This window comes from Leuresthes tenuis, unplaced genomic scaffold, assembly GCF_036924035.1.
Source record: "Leuresthes tenuis unplaced genomic scaffold, fLeuTen1.0.hap1 SCAF_5, whole genome shotgun sequence".
Lineage (NCBI taxonomy): Eukaryota > Metazoa > Chordata > Actinopteri > Atheriniformes > Atherinopsidae > Leuresthes > Leuresthes tenuis.
Window position 1 is genome coordinate 8,248,131 of NW_027325359.1, and position 22,083 is coordinate 8,270,213.

Here is a 22,083-nt window from a genome sequence, read left to right on the forward strand (position 1 = left end):
AGCAGAAAACAGATGGGCTGTCATCAATATGAAAGCTATCTTTGACCACTTTATTTCCAAATAAAAAAGATGTTGCTGACTCTCTAAACAAAAATCTCTCATAACATTTTCTAGGTTGTCGATGTGCAAATGATTAATTAGTCATTACAAAACCCATTTTACTGACAGATTGTTGCTATAATAATTACAGAACTGATTGCAGAATTGATTGTTTATTACAAATATAACCTTATTTTCTCCTACTAACATAGCTGCATATGTGGTTGCTGATTGGAAAGTGAAGTTACTATCACAACATTACTGAAACCTCTCACTACTACAAAGCTACATTGACCATCTGTCTGTATCTATTTTACTGCTTCTTCTATATTCTCGTTCTTCACACCCTTTCAGTTTGCCTGTCTTATTATCAGTTAGACTTTACTTACTCAAACAAATCAAATGCAAATGTATCATGATAATTTTCCTGCCAAGCACCATGGAGAATACTACTCAAGTTTACAGTCTCTGTTTTAAAGGACAGTTATAGAAACGCAAATATTAATTGATATATGTAAAACATATTAAATCCATCTGGTCTAATTTACCAGAATTATTGCTGATACATCTTAGGGTGTATAAGTTGTTTCAATCAAACATGCTGTGACAAAGTGGTACCAGAATCGGATGGACATAGAATTGAACAGACAGTTTAGATTTTTTATTCCTTACAGATAACAAAACTTTGTTTATATTTTGGACATTGTGACTCAGACATTGAATGTTATTCATTTCTTTTATCTGTCTCTGTTCTAGTTTTTTTTTTACCTGAGAGTGTTGATCAGAACTTGTTCCCAGTATTGCGTGTGTGATTTTGGCGCTGCCAAGTCATGTGTTTTTGCATGTGGCACCACGAAAGCTGTGTTATTACGTGAGATTTTGCTGGTAAGTGTGTTTTCCACAGAGTTGTTTGGGTTGGCGCTGATACAGATGAGTATGTGTAGTCTAATCACTCAGCCCGGCGATCAGTGGGCATATCCTGGAATTGTCCTGCCGAGTGTGTTTGATGGTGTCAGTCTGCAAGCACTGAGCTGTGGACAGAATGATACTGCTTCTTGACATAACCTGGCAAGAGGAGGGGTCTTCAGGGAAAGCCAGTGAGGGCTTGGCAGGAGTATGGGTTAGGATATAAAATAGAGCTTCCCAGTTGCTTGAAGGCCTTTGTGTGCACATGAAGATTTAGGAGATGTTTGGCCATCTCTTTTTCTCATAATGCACTGACTGCTTGAGGTTTGAACGTGGATTTTTTGATTTTCTTAATCCCTTTTCATCTTTTCTGGAGTTTGGAGCCATGGAGGTAGGACTATTTGAAATATGGAGAATTAAAGGAAGGGTTTTGAAACAGGCTGAGCATAGAACACAGAGTAATGCATCATAGGATAATGATCTTAATCTAGGTGTTGGTGACATTGGAAAACGTTTCTGTTTGTGTTTCAGGTGTATATGAAAAGGTATTTACAAGAAATTTGTGTCTTCCTGCATTTAGCAGGTGAGTGTCATATCAGAGAATGCAAGACTTATTTAGTCTTTTCTTCACTCCTCTTGATTATCAACATGTAAGATATATGATATATACGATGTCCTTACTTTTACTTTGACACTCATTTAAATCTTTGTGTGTGTCCAGCTTGCGTGGCAGGCATGACAGGACGATGCAGTCTCTTCGGACGACATTATGTTCACACATTTGATGGGGTTTTATATGAGTTTCCAGGAGACTGCAGCTATCTTCTGGCTGGGGACTGCAACCATCACTCCTTCACACTGTTGGGTGAGTCACACTCAGACAGCAAAAAAAAAAAAAAAAGGACAAGCACTTCTGATTTCCCATGAAGTGTAATGCTTATATTTTGGAGATTAGTGTGTTGCTATTGCTGTTTGTGAGCTAAAGCAATGTGCTCGAAGCAGAATATCAAATAAGAGACGATTAGAAAATAGATATCTTGCTCATTGAGACTAATTTGAAAAATCTATGTAGAATCATATTGTATTCTAATTTGTTTAAACTTTAGTTTGGTGTTACAATATCACTGTTCTGAAATTGTGCTTTTCGATCTACAGGGGATTTTCACAATGGCAAAAGAACTGGAGTCACACTGTTTCTGGGGGACGCTTTTGAATTGCACCTGTCTGTAGATGGACAGCTCTCGCAAGGAGAAAAAAGGTCAACTGATACAAAAGTTGCTGTGTTTGCATTAGTTGATATTGACAGTAACACCAGTTTGGTTTAGAAGAAGCTTGATCTGTGTCCTCTTTTTTTGCAGGCTGTCTCTGCCCTATGCATCTCATGCTGTTTTTGTGGGATCAGAGCTTGGTTTTTATAAGCTCTGGAGTGAAGAGTTTGGCTTCACTGTCAGCATTGATAATGCTGCCAACATCGCCCTAACACTGACCAAACGACATATCAATCGCACCTGTGGCCTCTGTGGCAACTTCAATGCTGTTTCAGCTGATGAATATACAGCTCAGGAGGGTATGATTGGCTTGAATTGTCTGGATGCATATGGGGATATGTGGGATTTTGAGAGTGAAACAAGGGAGAGTTCAGTAGTGTTGGAATTTAGGAAATGCTTTGACTCACAGGCACTCAGCAACAGGAAGAGTAGCAACGTACAGGAAAAGATAAGGTAAAAAAAAACAACAAAGACTGTGGTGGTAGGATGAGATTAAGGAGACATTTTGTTTGTCTCTGTGTGTGCTTTCAGGATTCTTGACAGAGGACAGTTATGATTTTGCAAATTCATGGGCCGTGAAGGGAGCCGATCAGTCATGTCGACGTGTTTCAAATCCCACTCAGTCTTGTAACAGCACAAAAGGGACAGCAGCGGTAAGAAGGAACTTAACACACAAATACATACACAAGACTGAACATTTATAAGAATGCCTTTCTAGGTACCCATAGAAACTTCTCCTCACAATATAAGAATTTCAGTTATGAACAGAGACAGGCAGAAAGTATGAGGAAGCCCAACAAAAACTTCCAAAAACGTGAGGCTTGACCAGAGCTTGACAGCCACCACTGTTAGAAAGCTGTTTTGTTGTGCAGCAAACTCTAAGCTGTGGTTCACTTACTACCCAAGCACTTTTGTTATTTATTTCCAATAATAAATTAATTTATTCATTTCTTAATACATTTATTTCCTATAAGTTTGACATTATCAGGTAAAATTTCACATCTAATTGTGTCAGTCAAAAATAAGCAACAATGAAACTGGTGGACTTCTGCTTGTATCCTAAAATCCCCAGGCATTACATCATAATTGTTACAGAGAATATCTCATTAGATGTTGCCTTTAAATCTGTCTATGGGCTGTGTCCAAGGATCTCTGTCGTGCGTTTTTCTCCACCCTGGTCTCCGCTCCTGTCAGGCGCTTGCTTGCAGTTTTCATCTTATAAAAGAATAAACTTCTTTGTTCTCCCAGAGTCTAATTTTGCCCAATGAATTTTGAAGTAACTGATATTTTGTTTTTGATTTGTTCAGTCATGTTTTGAAATAAAGCTTAGGGATTAGAGTATCCTTGGAATGGTAAGTGAGCCCAGTGTCTTTGGAAAAGACCAGCTGGTAAGCAGACAGATCTAACAGGTGTGGGTGCAGTTCTGTAACAAGAGTAGTCTTTGTGGGTGGGAAAATTATGAAAAACATCAGCCAGTTCAATGAGAACATTTTGCAGCACAGAAAGACATACATGTGAAAAACAGTACAAACCTCATGTCAACCTGAAGTCTTCAACATTTGTCTTCATTAAGAAATATTTTCTGTCACTGTCAAATGGCTGAACAAGGCTAGATTCACGCAAGAATCCTCAACGACTTATCTAAAGACTAAAAGTTATAGATTTTTTTCAAGTATGTTTAATTGTTGTTCTGTCTTTCTCTATTTGCAGTACTTCTTATTGCGTATATTTACCATGAAGTTTTATCATGTTGAATGAGTTAATACTCTGCTTCCATCATGATGGCATTATAAGCCTATTTTGTTAACTTTAAACTAACGAATGTGTATTAATCTACTATTATTCAAAAAGTGAGCAGATAAAAACATTTTAAAAATGAAGATGTTAGGCACCAACAATCAAAACATTTTTTGGAATTTTTCTATTAGTTACTGACCTATTTTAATTACTTTTTTCATTTTGTCTAATATTGTACATTTTCCCTTTACCTAACCTGATAGTTTTAACTGTAATTCTTTGTGTGTGTGTGTGTATTCATGTAGATTCTGTCCAGCTGCAGTGTGTTGCAGACCTCCAGAGTGTTTCTCCACTGTGCCCACCTGGTCTCTCCTGAGGCGTTCCTGGAGCTGTGTCAGGCAGAGGCCTGCCATTGTGACCAGAAGGACACAGAAGACTGTTACTGTCCAATCCTGTTGGAGTACGCTCGCACATGCCATGTTCACGGGATGCTTCTGCGTGGCTGGTTGGAAGAGAGCCAGTGTTGTAAGTTTGTCAGATGTTATAAAGCTGCAGAGGGTTATGAAGTAAAATCTACAGTGAATATGTTTTTGCATGTGCAGTCCCCAAGTGTCCAATTGGGATGCAGTACAGTGAATGCACCAAGTCCTGCTCGACAACTTGCCATAGCCTCAACATACAGGAGGTCTGCAAGGAAGCGTGTGTAGATGGTTGTACATGCCCCGGTAAATATCTACCATATTTAACCGTTCTCTCAGTCATAGTGCTGCTGGTTTTAACATGGCATGCATGTGTGTTTCAGTTGGAAAGGTTTTGGATGGCAATCGCTGTGTGGAGGTGTCTCAGTGTTCTTGTGCACACATGGGGCGGCATTTCCCTCCAGGATCTACTATCTCTCAGGACTGCAACACATGGTATGAGAGCAAAATACATACACAAATATGCTTAAGCACATTCACAGTAAAGCATCTTAATGCCTCTTGTCTGCAGTGTGTGCCGCCATGGATCCTGGGAATGTACCAACGAAGGCTGCCCTGGTTAGACAGATGTCCAGTTATAATAACACATTCTACCTATAAACTATGTCTTGGGTTACTTATTATTTGTATTATATCCTTGATGTTTGTGTGTAGGTGAGTGCTTGGTTGTTGGCCAGTCTCACTTCAAGAGCTTTGACAACAAGTTTTTCACCTTCACTGGCCACTGTCAGTATCTGCTGGCAAAGGACTGCACAAATAATGACTTTTCCATCATAATTGAGAATGTACAGGTAATGCATGTTTGTGGTTTTCATTGCAAAACAAATATGGAATTTGTTCTTCTCCCAAACAAGTTTGAAAAATAACTGATAATATGTCTAATGCCACTGGCTGTATTTCATTTGAGTTGTTGTATTCTGTTTCAGTGTGCAGATGATCAAAATGCTGTGTGTACACGCTCAGTGACACTCAGTTTGCCCTCCCTGGAGAACTTGACAGTGAAGCTAAAACATGGAGGAATTGTTTCTGTCAACAGCATGGACATCCAAACACCAATGCATCACGGTAAGCTATTTTAGCAGATAGGTGGATAAGAGTTACATTTTACAGTTCCCTTTCAGCATATAAAATATTATACCATATATGGAACTGTACTTATACTCTGTACTTAATAATAAGGCCTATAAGGCCTATATAATAAAAAACACTAAAACTGCCATATGTTTCAGCAGAGCTTTTTAGAATTGTTTAAATTATTTATCAACATTGATATAGAATTAAAATAGTAACTTTGCCGTGTATTCAATTTCACAGGTCGACTGCATATCCAGAGATCTGTTCAGTCCTCTGTTCGTGTAAAGCTTGGTGATGACCTTCGTCTGGACTGGGATGGACGGGGACGCGTACTTCTAAAGGTTAGGTCCATTTATGTTTGTTAAAAATGTCTTTGGTGATGATAAAGAATAAGTAAGTGACTACTAAATTCTTTGAACCTCCCCAGCTGAGACCACAATGGGCGGGGCACACCTGTGGTCTCTGTGGGAACTATAACGGTAACCAAGGTGATGACTTCTTGTCTGGCTCTGGGCTGGTTGAAGCAAATCCTCAGGCATTTGGCCAGACCTGGAGGATCAACGGAGATTGTGAATCCACCCAAAAGCATGAGACTGATCCGTGTGCTATCAACCCCAAGAGAGGTATCTTCTGCACATGAATAAACCTGTAAACCAAAAGCCCCAAAAATGACACAACACTAATCTGTTATCCTCTGGCACCTTTCAGTGCGTTTTGCCGAAGAGGCGTGCGCAGTGATGATGTCGGAAGTGTTCAGCCCGTGCCACTTTCTGGTGAACCCTGGCCCATTCCAGCGATTTTGTCGATATGATGTGTGTGCGTGTGAGGACGGCGAAGAGTGCCTCTGCTCTGCTCTGTCTGCTTATGCGGCTGCCTGCTCTGCTAGAGGAGTGCTGCTCAACTGGAGGTCCCCCTCCCTCTGTGGTAACTCTCACTCTAAACTCATTTACAGCTAATCATTCAAACACACACAAGTGTAAAAGGAACATTTCTGTCCCCTTTTAGACAGAACAATGATGACTAGATAAGCAGCAGTACTGAGACCTAACTGTACTATTTATGTTACTGATACAGACTGTGAACTTTTTTTGTCATTTGTCTGGTCTTGATTTGCAATTTTTCACTCACTTTTGTCGTTTCCATAATGCTGGCTGGTATTTTTATACTGTTTTTTTTTAATCTATTTTTAAAGGCCACTTCAGGGCCACTCAAACCCCCAGTTGGTGTTTTTTGATAGTGAAATTTTAAATAGGCTTTGGGTCATTGTCAGTTTACAGAAACCTCATTTTGGCTTCGGTAATCTTACTGAAATTTGCTGATATTTCTTGCACTCCTGCATTTCTCACAACCCTGAACGAGAATATTTCCACCCTTATTTCATCCCAGTTGATTAGGTGTTCTTTTTTATCAAATGCAGCTAATTTTTTCCATCAGTTTACCCTTACAAATTGCGATCTTAGGTCGCAAGTTATCTTCATCTGAAAATTGTCTTGGGTTTTCACGAAATCCACTCCCACTCCCACTCCGAACTGCCATTTCTTAATGACATTTTGCATCTGTGAAAATTGCAAGCTGGATGCACTGTGATATCTTTTTATAGCCTTCGCCTCCCTTGAAGGCACCAATTAGCACCGGTTTGGTTGTTTACTGTTTCCACATAATTAAAGACTAGGATGATTTATAAACTGACAAAGTCCTGCTGAGTTAATTAGAGCCTAACCAGTTAATACATTTCTTCGACTTGAATTTCTTGACAAGTGGAAATTTCCTAAACGGTTTTTCTTGCAAGTTTCTTTTATATGTTTTGATGATCTCAAATCAAAAACCTAGAAAAGTAACAGTGCATTGATATTTAAAGAAAACTTTTGCTTTTTAATGTCTGTTCACGATAGGAATTGTGTTATCGTTTTCAGTGCAAACATTTTTAAAAATCCATAGTTTGTGTAGTCTAACTTCCTCATATCTATCTAGTTTTGAGTTGTTGCAGGTGTTGGCACATAATTAAGAGTATAACAATAGTCATTGTGTTATAAAAGGCGAATTTACTCTTTTTGACTGGTAAAGAATGTATAGCTTAGCTGAGAATTAATGACTCATCCTCCCCTGATATGATGCTATCAGAGCTGCAGTGCACCGGAGGCCAGGTCTACCAGGCCTGTGGGAGTATGTGCGATCGGACATGCCGCGCATTATCTGGTGTTGAGGCAGGCTGTGAGGGGGAGCGGATATGTGAGGAGGGATGTTTCTGTCCTGCTGGGAAGTACCTCAGTGACTCTGGAGAATGTGTGACATCTGACCTGTGCTCCTGCCTGCATGATGGACAGCTCTACCAGCCTGATGACGTCTACGCAGATCATAACAGCATCTGGTACGTGGCTGTGCATGTATATAATGAAATATGTTGGTTTTCATTGCTTCACTGCTTTCATTGCCTTTGTTTATTGTGTCTATAGCCACTGTGAGAAGGGCTCCATGCGTTGCAGCTCCACTGAAATGACTTCATTTCTGTCTGACCTCTTTTATGACGATGACTTGGCACCGTCCAGAGGTATCATTTTAGATTTTTAGATGCATTTTAATTTCTTAAATTATCATGACTTGTAAAATCAGTTGGTTCTGTGGAAGGTCTCACTCAGTCAACATGTCTCTAGGTTTATCAGGTAACAATATATTAGCATAATAAAATGTTTTTTTTATTTTTTTTATTTCCTTTTGATTCCAGAAAATGTGCAATTAAAGGAAATGATCACCAAATTGAGGTAACTAAATGTAAAATGTATGTTTTTGTGTATGCAGAGCGGCGGTCAGCTCAGTGCCCCCCTCCACTTGTTCACACAGAGTGTGAGTCAGGTGAAAAAGGCCTGGAATGTGCCAGAACCTGCCAGAATATGGATCTGCCTTGTATCAGTCTCGCCTGCATCCCCGGCTGCCTCTGTCCTCCAGGCACAGTAGGTGGTGTGTTATGTTGCAGGCGTGTGTCTGTGTTAAACAACAAACATTTGAAACAGAACAGTATGATTGATAATGTGGATTGATTTCAGGTACGTCACCGCAGAGACTGCATTAAACCAGAGCAGTGTCCTTGTTACCATAACAACAAACCATATGCGGAAGGACAGACCATTGCTTTTGACTGCAACACTTGGTAAAATGACGAATTGTCTTTTAAATTCTAAAGTGAAATACCTAAAGTGTGTTTGTCAGACATGTTTTTTTGTTTTGCAGTGTGTGTGAGAACAGGAAGTGGCACTGCACAGAAAAGGTCTGCGATGGTGTGTGCCGCACTGTTGGGGAGGGGCATTACATCACTTTTGATGGCCTCAAGTATTCTTTCCCTGGCCTTTGCCAATACGTCCTTGTTCAGGTATAAGACAAAAAGATCCAAAGAGTTCCAAAAAAGTTTATTTTTTTGCAGAGTATGTTTTTCAAGCATTCATTTGTATTCCTTTGTGTTTTCTGCTTTTTCTTACAAAAGGATATGTGTCAAGGAGAAGAGGGTTCTTTCAGAGTGTTGGTGGAGAATGAGGCCTGTGGAATTGTAGGACATCGCTGTGCAAAAACTATCACAATCTTTTACCAGGGCGGATTGATCTTAATGCAGCAAGGAGAGGTAAAATACAACAATCCCATGCACTGTTATCTCATGCACTAAATCATACGCAAACTGTCCTGCTCACAAGGACTTCATTTATCTGAGATATTTGCTGCAGATTGGAGAAATTTATCAGACATGAAACTTGGCTGTGATGCAAGAAAGTTAAAAAACATCAGCATATAACAAAGCAAATACCCAATTATATATACCCAATATACAATTTTTCTACATCTGACTAATCTTAAATTCAGTGTTTAAAATTTTCTAACAAAAACTGTCAACACTTAATACTTGGTTTGTGAGTGTGCTATATGCATCTACATAGGTGAAGATGAAGAGGCCCGTGCCGCAGAGTTCACAGGTGGAGATTGTCCGATCTGGTCAGTTTTACACCCTCCTGCTGGGGAAACACATCTCCCTGAGTTGGGACAAAGGAACACATCTCCTGGTTCACATCTCAGCTGCATACAGGGTACTGATGTATTACGACGCTATCTTTGGATGATCTTGATCCACAATATTTTAGATTAAACATTTATTTTACCATGTGAAGGGTCGGGTGTGTGGTCTGTGTGGTAACTTTGATGGGAATGTCAACAATGACTTGATGAGCAGTAACAACCAGCTGGAGGTGGACTCCTCACACCTTGGGAACTCGTGGAAGGTCATTCCCAGCTGTGCTGATGTAACTCAGGTAAAGTAAAACCCCCACATGAAAGGGTTAGTTTGCATAAAATATTCTTTTATCTCTACCTATGATTTCACATGATTCATTTCCACCTTTGTGATTTCTCCCTAACATAATGCATTTATTTTAACTTAGATTCTCATCCAGACATCATCGTGTGTATGCAAATTTTATGTGTATAGAGACCAGAAAAGAATTATGGATTTGCTATACAATGTAGTAAAAACATAATAGTGAAAAGACCGAAAGAGCTCACTCAAACTAATTTCTAAGTTGCTATAATTGCTTGATTTCCTTTGTTGTAACTCAGCCTAGTCTAAGCTTTGTTTGGCCCTGGGGGAGACTGTTTGGAGCCTTGGACTTAGTGCCTCATTTGCTCTTATTGTTCTTAAACATGCTAAACTTATAGTTCTTAAGTTACAATTGCTTTACATAGATTGCAAAACTGCACCAGACAATATAATCCTTGTTACATTAACAAAGCAGCAAATATTACAAATGTATGTGTCTTCTTGCATGTCTAGGTACCTGCTCCATGCAGTGACAACGTTGTGAAGTTGGTAACAGTGGAGCAGTCGTGTCGTGTAATAACTGGTTCCATCTTCAGAGAATGCAACAGCCAGGTAAGTGAAATTATGTGCGTACTAGATGTCCGATGATACTATTGTCCTTTACCCTTTCCTCTTTGTCTCCAGGTGGATGTGGAGCCATATGTAGAGATGTGCGTGGAGGCAGCATGCTCATGCCCATCGGTGGGAGACTGTGCGTGTTTCTGTGATGTTATTGCAGCCTATGCCCAAGCTTGCTCAGAGAGGGGTGTATTCATCAGGTGGAGGTCCAATGATCTTTGCCGTGAGTATGGAGAATTTTTTCAAGATTGTTATGAAAGTGCAACATGCTGCTTGACCAAGCGGAACCACAAAATCATGTATTCTAATCTGTAAAGGTGAAAAGGCGTAAAAAAATTAAAAAAATCTCTGTTTCTTTTGCTTTACTTTCCCACAAGTTGTTTTCCCATATGATATTTATAATCAATTAATTCGTTTTCTAGTCTTGTTGACTGAATAAGAAGTTTTCATAAGCTTCTGTTGTCCTTTGTGACATTTTAGTTCTTCTTTTTCAGTAGTCTGATATTAAAATTATAAAATATATCCCTGCTGTTACACTAATTTCCTCTTTCAGAGTTTTGATGAGAAAATTAACCTAACCTGTATTTCTGTACTTAGGAATGTAATTGTTGAATGTAGAATCACGTTTTGTCCCAGTGTCCTTAATGTTAAGCTAATTAATTTTCAATGAATCCTTTGTTTCCTTAGCCATGAGCTGCGAGGACCTGAACCCTAAGATCCCAGGTGTAGGGGAAGAGCTATGTCAGTGGCGGTATAACACATGTGGCCCTGTTTGTCCAATCACCTGCCAGCACCCAGAACCCCTCCATTGTTCACTGACATGTGTGGAGGGCTGTCATGCCTACTGCCCGCCAGGTGCCAACACTAAACATACGACTGTCACAAATGCCCAAATATCTCTACTTGTAACACATGGCAGACTAAACTCGGTATTGTGGGCACATTTAACTTTTGTCTTGATCTTCTTAGGCCAACTTCTAGATGAGGTAGCCATGCGATGCGTAGAACCTTCTCAGTGTCAAGTGTGTATCCATGAGGGACAGAGAATCTCCCATGGCAACAAGGTCATATTGAACCATGATGACCCAAACAACTGCAAGATATGGTAATGCTCAGAATACTTAACTTCAGATCATCTTAATAAGAGCTTTATAATTTGATTAGAGCTTGTTTCTTTTTCCTTGCTTCTTTACCATAGTCACTGTGATAACAACTCCCTGAGCTGTGAAGACTGTTCCTCCCTCACTATGTTCACCACTCCCACATCAACACCTGCTTATGACACCTTCACAACCCTGCCCTTCACTACTTTGATGCCTGAGGGCATGTGTGACCGTGCCATGGATCTGGCTTTCTTACTGGATGGTTCGGAAGCTCTCAGCGAAGAAGAATTTCAGGCAACAAAGGAATTCATACTGGGAGTGGTGGAACGATTCCGCATGGGCTCAGCTCACACTCGAGCCACAGTGCTGCTTTACCACTCTGGAGTTAAAACATATGACCTGCAGGTACTTTACCACATAATGTAGACGTATAATAAAACTAGATAAAAAAATAAGACAACACAAAATTTAGCTGAGAAATATACTGCTTTGTTGATTCAGTAGCTGAAAGTCACAGTAAAGGATGTACACATGGTTGCTTAATCTTCCAATTTATCTTGTTCGTTTATACGTACAGGTTCAGAAGTGGCTGTTTAAGAAGACTGTGCGTGAGCTTCATTACACAGGAGGAGATGCAGCCTTCTTGGATGAGGCTGTCAAGTATCTTGCCATCAACATCTATGACAAGAAGAAGCGTGAGCACGCTGGCCGTGTTGCCATTATCTTGAGTGCCAGCGCAAACCCTCGACCCGTTCGTTCCATTGTCAAGATGATCCGCAAGAAAGCCATCACCACCCTATTGGTGGCACTTGGTCCAGAGGTGGACATGAGCCAAATTAATGACATCACCAAAGCCAACCCAGATAACAGGGCCTATGTGCTGAGCAGCACAGGCGAACTGCCCGATCGTCTCTTGGAGCTAACCGATTACCTCTGCACGTTAGGGATGGAACCTGAGGTGGTGAAACCTCAAACACCAAAACCAACACTGGGTAAAGCTCGGCAGGCCACAACTAGCACGTCCCCAGCTCCTCATCGGGAGACAAATCCCACACAACATCTCCCCAACACTCCTGCATCCACTGCACCTTCTGGACTGTCTGCTATCACCACACAGTCCTCTTCCCTCCCCCCAGCTGCAGATGTGACATTCATCCTGGAAGGCTCTGATTCTGTCGGCGAAGCCAACTTTAACAAGTCACTCCTTTTTCTGGAGGAAGTTATCTCACAACTGGCGCAAGAAGAAGAGTTTATTCGCATCACTGTGATACAATACTCAGTAACAGTCACTGTGGAGATCAGTCGGTGGGAGCTGAGGCACCAGAGAACCCGACTTCTGCAACGACTGCGGGAGATTCGTTGGAGAGGAGGACGTAAGACAAACACCGCAGCAGCTGTTAGTACGACTCTTCAAGAAATGGTAACAAGCCAGCCTTCTCATGGTCCCACACCACCTCAGCTGGTCTTCCTCGTAACAGAAAATCCTCCCACTGATACAGTGACACGCCCGCCATCTACAAGCACCCAGACTCATGTGTTTCCCATTGGTGTCGGACCAAAGGTACATGAAGTAGACTTGCTACCATTCAGCTCCCCTCAACGTCCACTGATGGTGGAGGACTACAACCGTTTGACAACTCTTGTCCACCGTGTAGTCAACATCACACACAACACAATCAGGCCACGCTCACCTACACTGCCACCCCTAGTCCTCCCAACACACTCCAGCTTGCCGCCCACAGGTACAACAGTAAACTGTCTTGTTTTCTTCATGCGGTCCACAGGGAGTTAATGCTAACTTGTAAGTATATCATTACACAGTACCATGTAAAACGCCTGTGGATGTGATGTTCCTGTTGAAGGCTGGAGAGCAGTTTGAGGACATGAAGATGTTTGTCAAAGCTTTCATCAGTAATTCTGACATAGGTAGGTGTGACCTCATCTCTGAATGCAGCTCTACAGCCTTAATATAGTTATTAATAATAATATAATTATTTACACCTGTTTTCAATTATTCTTCATGAAAACATTTCAAAACTTCAAACAGACATTTTTACAATGTTTCTGAGATATATACTGTACACCCTGGGAAAATAATTACGAGGATAATAATTCCCAGTTTAATCTGTAAGAACTACATATTTGTGTTTAACATCAGTTTTGGAAGTTTTATAACTGAGTTCACCCAGAGTTTTCTAGCCAAACATAACTCCATATACAAGTATTTATACTCTAATTCATTCTCAGTTTTCAGGCGCTGCACATGACCACTTTAAATTGAATCCACCCAGTGTTAAAAAGGCTGACAGCCACACACATAATTAGTCACACACATAATTACATTATGTAATTATGTAAAACTACTACAAAAAGTTAGACTTAGCATTTTGATAATGTAGTGTCCATTATTTGACCTCAAATCAATAGCACAGTGCCTGAGCAACAACAACAAAAGTGTTTAAATATCCAAATATTTAATTCTGTATTAATGTACGCAGGGCCGAATGGAACTCAGGTGAGTGTAGTTCAATATGGAGAGACCAACACGGCAGAGCTCACGTGGAAGGATCAGCAAAGGAAATCAGACCTCCTGCAGCTAGTGGAGAGCATTCCGAGCAGGTCCAGTGCAGCTCCGGCTCTAGGTAGTGCATACATTAACTAAAGTGTACACATACACGTTGGAGGACAGGGACCCTCATTGTCCTCTGTCTGTCTGCAGGATCTGCACTGCGATTTGCTGTGCAGACATCTATTTCGCCAGTCAGTGGTGGGAGAGTTGGTGTGGCCAAGGCTGTGGTGATGCTGCTGACCGACAGATCAACTGATGATATCAAAGAGGCAGCTAATGAGGCATTGGCAGCAGGTCACTGAGCTCCCATTAAAATGAAAATGTTTTTTTCCAACTCAGTTGAAAGATGCCCTTCATCTTTCAGATGTAGCGTTGTGTCACTGATAAGAGTCTGTTCCCTCAGGTGTGTCAGTGTTCCCCATAGGGGTTGGACTAGGCTATGACATGAGTGAGCTTAGTGTGCTTGGTCGCCATGGCAACCAAGATAACACTCTGCACCTGAACAACATGGATCAGTTACGGATGTTGCTAACTCTGGACACCAGTTACACAGAGAGAATCTGCAGAGGTGACTCCAGACACACTCATACAGTTTTATCCTTCCTGCCAAAAAATGAGACTGTCCCTATTTTTCCCATAGTTTTAAGGAATTTAGTTTATCATTTTGATGATAATTGTTGACAACATTGTGAAGGTTACGTGTTCTGTTTTTCAGCTGGTCCACCAGGAGTGTGTGTTGACGATAATGGCAATGAGAGAAAGGTGAGTAATGGCCGCAACCTTTCTCTGTCATTACCTAATGACTTGCAATTAACTGTTTATCTTCTGTCCATGTGTTTCAGCCTGGTGAATCATGGCTGCTGGAGGATGGCTGCCACTCTCTCCTGTGCCACCCCAGTGGAGCAGTGACAGTACAGAACCACAAAGTCAGCTGTGACAAGCTGGAGCCACCAGCATGCAGAAACAATATGCCTCCAGTCAGAGTCCAGGAGTCCTGTGGCTGCCACTGGGAATGCCCTTGTATGTACAGCAACATGATCAAATTTCATTTGGAGTTAGATTGAACTCCTTTATGTAAAGTGCACACTACTGCCCACCTGTTTGTAACAACGAATACTGGGAATTAGCATTCCAGTTTATTAATAGATCTCATTTCTGGCTCCTCTCTTCCCTCCTGCCTGATGTGTGTTGACAGGCATGTGCATGGGCAGCTCCACCAATCACGTGGTGAGGTTTGACGGCTTGGCTCTCAGGCTGGATGGGGAGGGTTTGTGCTCCTACACACTGCTCACTGTAAGCAGAGGCGTCAGTGAAGAGTCAGAGGTCAAGCTTCACACTGGACCTTGTCAGGACTCAGCGAATTACAACCAGATCTGCATGAAAGCCATGGAGGTGACCCATGGACAATATAAGGTGCTTCTTAAGGATGACATGATGGTAAGCTATTTGTACACAGAAATCTGTTAATATATGGGAGTGTACGGAATAAAGGTGTATTTATTCACTGTGGGTGTTTGTGTGTTTTTCTGAGCAGGCAATGATTGACGAGGAAGAGCTTGCATTGCCGTGGCGTCATGCTGGCCTTGAGTTGGTGCGTTATGGAGGAGTGATGCTGCAGCTGAAATCGGATCATGGCTACATCCTGACTTTTACTCCTCAGAGCAATGAATTTACCATCACTTTACTCACATCCACCACTAGTGGCCACACTGCTGGACTCTGCGGTAACAGATGCAGGGTCACATTTGTACAAAGCTTGTAAAGAAAAAAAAAAGTTGGTGGCCAAAAGTATCTCTCTGTGCATTTTTCTGTTTGCCTTTTTCTACTGAGCTCTCTATATATCTTTCTTTTAGGAGCATGTGGTGAGGAGAAAGTTAATGTCCTGTCTTTACGGAACGGCAGCTCAACCATCAACCAGCCTGCCTTCATCTCAGACTGGACTGTGGCTGCAGATGGTGGTGTGTGCTTGCCAAAACGGAAGGCAGTGTGCGTGTCTGGAGCAGCAATGGGATGTCAGGCCCTACGCTCAGAGGTGTTTGAGCCGTGTCACCCATACATTCCCGTTCAGGTTTTCCTTTCCAAGTGTGAGGAGCAGGCATGTGAGGATTCTGATGTGTGCGAGCTTATTTCTGCCTATGCACGCCTCTGTAGACAAAGAGGTGTGTGTGTGGACTGGAGGAGCCCCCACCTTTGTCGTAAGTCAGTTTGTATGTCTTTTAATCCAGTGGAAGTGTTTTGACACCTGAGCCTAGATCGTAATGTAACCATCTTCTGTGGTGCAGCCTTACAGTGCCCGAGTTCCATGGAGTATGATGCATGTCGGACGGGGTGTGTAGAGGACTGTAGTAGCATACAGGCGTTGCCAGGCGACTGGTCGGTTGCTAGGAGTAACGAATCATTATGTATGAACACACCTACTGAAGGCTGTTTCTGTACTGGAGGAACGGTTTTGCATCATGGACAGTGCATCTTACCAGAAACATGCGGACAGTGTGTCGACCATCATGGACGCACATACACGGTGAGCGACAAATCAAGAAAAAGTGTCTGAATATGTGAGAGAATTATGCAAAATCTAGCTCAAGTTAGTTAAAGAAACACATTCTGTTAGAATATTCTGGGGAAACCGTTAAAGTGCTCAGTACCAAAGTGAGGTATGAGTACCCCCTGGTGTTTATTTATAATATAACCAAATACAGCACTGAAAAGGAACATACTTTGCTTCTGTTGGTACAGCATATGCAGAGTTGGGTACCAGATGACAGCCCGTGTTTGATTTGCATGTGTTTGGACCAACAACGCATCAACTGTACTGTCAGACCCTGCAATGATATCAAAGGTTGGCATACTTTTTGTTGTTCTTCTTTTAATCGTTCGATCTACATCTCTAGTTTTGTGAAGATGGAAAACTATTGCCACACTTATAACCTGTCATATATGTCTGTTTAGCTCCTGTGTGTGGGCCATGTGAGGTCCTGAAAGAGAGAAGTGATTCCAAGTGCTGCCCAGAGTATGAGTGTGGTATGTATAAAAAGTGTATATAGTATAGTATAGTATGCTTTTAATTCCAGATCTAATATTACAGCAGCTTCATCAAATGAGACATGTGGAGCAGATAAACTAAAGAAAAAAAGAGACAAATGGATTTGTAGAATAATCACTTAAACTACAAAGTGTGAAGATACATTAACACTTATAGCAGGAAGAATGAGAAGCATCGCATGAAAGACTTAATACTTCCTAAAATTTTAATAAATACACTGAATATAAATAAATAATAAATAACTCTGAATCTAGGACTACATGGAGGATATTAATGAGCTAACTGAGAAAAGACAGGGAGATACTTTATTAGTAAATCATTACATAATAATCAATTTCTTAATATTTGTGAAACAGAATAAGAAACTAGGAACACTTATAATCACTCAATCATGAGTTATATTTTTGTGTCATAGCAAGAAGGTTCTGGGTAATAAGCTGCTGGCTGGATGGAATCTCTCCGTGAAGTTTGCTTGTTCGTTTAATTGGATATTCTAAACTGGTTGTGGGTATTAGATCAAGGAGGCATGGTTGTCAGTCTCTGTTTTAGGGATTAGGCTTCAACTGTCCATGACCTCTGTACAAGATTAAGCAAGGGTAGAGGATACACCATTTAAATTATTAGGAAAGTTTATCAAAGAATTTATTGTAAATTCAGTTAATTTTCTAAGAGTAATTGTGAGATGAGAAAGCAAGTAATAATTTATTAGATTGTGAATAATCACTTGCGTAACTTTGTGTCTCATATAACTAACATTACTTAATATATTATTAATAAAGCATCTTTAAGTCGATCTCTCCAGTAACTTATCATTAACTATGATATAGCCTTTAATTTTGGTTTATTATTGAAGAACTAATGAAGAATTCATAAATTTTCAGATCATTACTTATTTATTCTACAGTAATGCCTTGTTTCATTTATGTGAAATGTTACCAAATATACTTGCTGCTTACCTGACTCCATGATTTTTCAGTGTGTGATGTGGTGAGCTGTGACCGACCTGAAGTGCCTCGCTGTGAGGATGGTCAAACTCTGGTCCTGAAAAACCCCGGGGAATGTCAGCCTGTACATGAGTGCGGTAGGCTGATATTCTCTCTGATGTCCAAGCTCTTCTTTGCTCTGTCATTTAGATGCAAACATGAAACAGAGCACACATACATGTGGTGTCTTTGACACTCTTTTTCATCTTGTTTCTGTCTCAGTGTGCAAAAAGGAAGAGTGTGCTCTTCAAGCTACCCCTGATTGCCCAACACATCGCCAATTGTCCGTCAAAAAGACGAGGTGCTGTGATGTGCTTGAATGTACATGCAGCTGCCAGAACTCCACCCACACCTGCCCAACTGGATTCGTGTCATCCTCCTTAACCAACGACTGTGGCTGCACAGAAACCAACTGTCTGCCTGACAAGGTGAGTGTTAGGACTTCTATTTGTGCCACTGGATTTCTATGAGGTGTCACCATTCTGTGTCCCCAGGTGTGTGTGGTAGATGGCGTGATTCACCCAGTGGGGAGTGAGTGGGAGGAAGGGTGCCAAAAATGCAGCTGCACCCAGCTACAGGACAAAGACACCTCACTGCACATTGCCCACTGTAAACCGCCTGTTTGCGATAGGACCTGCCCTCTGGTGAGACACTAGCAAACAGGCACAATTGGCATGGTTTCAAAAAAGTTGATTCTTACGCATGTTTAACATATGTTTCAGGGCTCAAAGTATTCTCAAACAAAAGAGGAGTGCTGTGGAAAATGCACACCAATTAGCTGTGTGGAGTCAGAAGGAGAGATGGGAGGGGATACTCTCATTGGGGGGAACCTTAGACAAGTATGTGTGTAGGAGGAACCAGAAGTATAATTACTGAATATGATTTTTTTTTATTTGTTCTATCCGTGTTTCTCTGTTGTTACTGTCATGCCTGCTCTCCCACAGTTGATTTTATTCCCATGTATCTGTTTTTAGGTGGGTGAGGTATGGCAGTCTCCACATGACAAATGTGTCTTACATCGTTGTGTAAAAGTGAGAGATGAGGTGTTCATCTCTACAACAAATGTCAGCTGTGCTATTATGGACACTCCAACCTGCCCGTTGGGAACTGAGCTCCGCTGCGACACTCAGGACTGCTGCCCCAGTTGCCACTGTGGTAAACACATACGCATGTATACAAACAAATAAATACAAGTAAGAAACATCAGGCTGTGAGACTATGAAAAAGAAAGATTTTTAATGCATGACTCGTAAAGATTTCACTCTAATTTCAAATCTGTGCATGAGTTGAAGTTGCAGAGTCTGTCCAGCAGATGTCTCTCTCATACCAACTCAGATTCAGTTATCCCAAATCTGACTTTGAAAAAAACAGGGTTTAACATCCTGTTTATTGAATAACAATTATTTGTGGGGTTTTTTTCCCCTGTGCAGCCCCCATGGATGCCTGTGTTCTCAATCACACTGTAATAGGAGTAAGTCATTCTAAAAAGTAGCAATTGTCTTCATACAAGCAAGAAATTTGGACGGTACTTACTGTGTTCTGTCTTGAAATATTTGTCCGGGCAGGCAGGGGAGAGGATGATGGTGGATGTGTGCACACACTGTGAGTGTACAGTGGAGGATGGTCCAGTGACGAAATATAAACTATCCTGCAGGCGTACTACCTGTCCCACTTGCCCCAAGGTAACTCTTGTCACATGATTACTTTCCATCTTGACCATCACCATTCTCTTCCTCATCATATCTAATTAATCAAGTCAAACATCCATCATTTTTTATTGAAGATGCTTTAATCCTCTGACCATATTACCTCCTTGCTCATCTCTAATCTGAGGCAACATCATCTTTCCTTGATTCACTGTTAAAAAAAGGTAAATAATGAATGATCGATTTGCACGAAAATGTCAAGAAAAAATGTACATCTATGCATTTACAGTGATATCCCCACAACGTTTTCCTATGTGAGCTAACAATCACATCTTACTGCAATGTTTACAGGGATACACATTGGAAAAGGAGGAAGATAGCTGCTGTGGTCGCTGTGTTGCCACTGCCTGCTTCCTACAAAAGCCAGATGGAAAAGTTTTCAGTGTGCAAGTAAGTGTTCTGCAGAGACAGTGATGAACCCTGTGACCTCGTTAATTGTGACGTATTAAAGGAGTTTCAGCGGTAAAACACAACTGTTTGTATTGCATGATATGATATGATATGATATGTTGACCATGTGCCTTTTAAGGGTTATCTTTTGTAAAAAATGGACTAATCTGTCATAATTTATTCTTCTTACTTTTTATTGATCACTTTCTATGTCATCTATTCTTCTTCTTACTTTTTTCCGTAAGTCTTTGTCACTCCCTCCTGACATGCAAGTAAGCAAGGTGAGGAAAAGGCACGAAAAAGGCAACAAGTTTTGACAAAATGTTACAGTTGGTCAAGATGAAATAACGAAAAAGTTCCTAACTATGTTAAATTTACTTTTAAGTTCATTTACAACACAACATAATGTGCCACAGGCTTTCAATACATCAGAGGTGTGGCACAAAGGATAAACTTAAGCATACTTGCTTATAAATTCTCTTGCAGGTCTCCTTTCTTCTCACTCCTTGTTCATCCAAATTATTTCAGGAGTTGAGACATCCTTCAGTTTCTGTGCATTCATGTGCTTGTGTGTGGTTTTCTCATCAGGTCAACACAACTAGCGAGGACGGCTGCAACTTGTATACTTGTGGTGTAAACAGTGGAGGAGATCTTGTCCTGGAGACAAGAGTGACCACCTGCTCTCCTTTTGACCGCCAAGCCTGTCTGGACCAAGGGGTACAGTTTTCAGCCATTTCACAGCATTCACACACCCACGTTTCTACAGCCATATAACCTTTTGTTCTTCTATTCCATTTGTTTACAGGGGAAAGTCAGCCAGATTGGAACAACCTGCTGTGAGATGTGTAAGTGAGCCCTTTGCAAGACATTAAGCATTTTCATTTTTCAACTCTCTGACTTTAATAAATGTGTGTACATGTGTGAAGGTACGGAGCCAGAGTGTATGAGGACGGTGGGAAGACTTAACTACATCAAAGTGGATGACTGCCAGTCAGAGCAACAGATAGAGATGCACTACTGTGAGGTAAGAAAATACACACACAAACACACACAAGAACGAAATCATAACACTTTTCCTCACCATCCCACCCTCTCTAAATGTTGCTGTGATGTTTGTGTGTCTCTCCATCTCTCTGTCTGTCTCTCAGGGCAAATGTCGCAGTAAATCCATGTACTCCCTGCAGAGAGCTACCGTAGAGCAGGAGTGTGTGTGTTGTGCGGCTGTGGAGACGGAACCTCTCAGTGTTCCCGTCCTGTGTGCAAACGGCACTCGTAGTCACCACACTGTTTTGTCTGTAACTAAATGTGACTGTCTGTCTAAACACTGCACCTAGAGAGAAAGAGAATATAAATGGTGACGCTTTGTGTGTATTCAATCCAAATGTATCCAGCTACACAAATACCAATAAAACAAACCTGACAGTTTCTGTAAACTTTCTAACTGTATTCTGAACATCCATATTAAAGTGTGTTTGTAAAAGTTGATGTTTACTGTTTTGATGTTTAAATCTTTTGCTAGTGACTGATATTTATTTCAGCAAGAGATTAACTATCTATCCATCCGTCTATTTTTTATACCTTAATCCAATTCAGGATCAAGGAGGGGACTGGAGCCTATCCCAGCTGCCATTGAGAGAGGGGCAGGGTACACTCTCTGGTCACCCGTCTGCCTGTCTGTCAGGCTTTGAATTTCCCCACTAATAATGATTGCTGATGGTTACCGATGCACAAAGGAAACTCCAATAGAACTGCTCTACTTTGAAAAAGTACTGAATAATTGTAGAATTCAGATGTGGCACAACATTAATAGAAACAAAAGAATCAGACAGTTAATAATGAATCTCTCATGACTGCTGCCCCATGGGAGATAACCC

The 22,083-nt window shown here is 41.1% G+C and overlaps 1 protein-coding gene across 1 annotated transcript; it reads left to right on the forward strand.

The window, feature by feature from the left end:
• Positions 1-1,167: 1,167 nt before the first annotated feature.
• On the forward strand, positions 1,168-21,636 carry vwf (von Willebrand factor). The gene is made up of 53 exons (XM_072385776.1): positions 1,168-1,336; positions 1,477-1,528; positions 1,667-1,810; positions 2,101-2,203; positions 2,304-2,512; positions 2,745-2,866; positions 4,256-4,475; positions 4,553-4,675; positions 4,753-4,864; positions 4,941-4,987; positions 5,084-5,220; positions 5,356-5,494; positions 5,744-5,844; positions 5,931-6,126; positions 6,212-6,427; positions 7,625-7,871; positions 7,957-8,051; positions 8,300-8,451; positions 8,545-8,648; positions 8,729-8,867; positions 8,979-9,113; positions 9,424-9,570; positions 9,652-9,792; positions 10,311-10,409; positions 10,482-10,638; positions 11,103-11,270; positions 11,385-11,520; positions 11,614-11,923; positions 12,096-13,260; positions 13,340-13,444; positions 14,017-14,160; positions 14,238-14,381; positions 14,491-14,655; positions 14,803-14,849; positions 14,930-15,107; positions 15,283-15,524; positions 15,622-15,811; positions 15,941-16,282; positions 16,370-16,608; positions 16,824-16,926; positions 17,037-17,108; positions 18,107-18,211; positions 18,336-18,541; positions 18,608-18,757; positions 18,836-18,952; positions 19,088-19,268; positions 19,544-19,584; positions 19,679-19,795; positions 20,111-20,209; positions 20,798-20,926; positions 21,015-21,054; positions 21,136-21,233; positions 21,358-21,636. Exons 1-53 carry the CDS (start codon positions 1,331-1,333, stop codon positions 21,541-21,543), a joined length of 8,562 nt encoding a protein of 2,853 aa, XP_072241877.1. The 5' UTR covers positions 1,168-1,330; the 3' UTR covers positions 21,544-21,636.
• Positions 21,637-22,083: the final 447 nt, after the last annotated feature.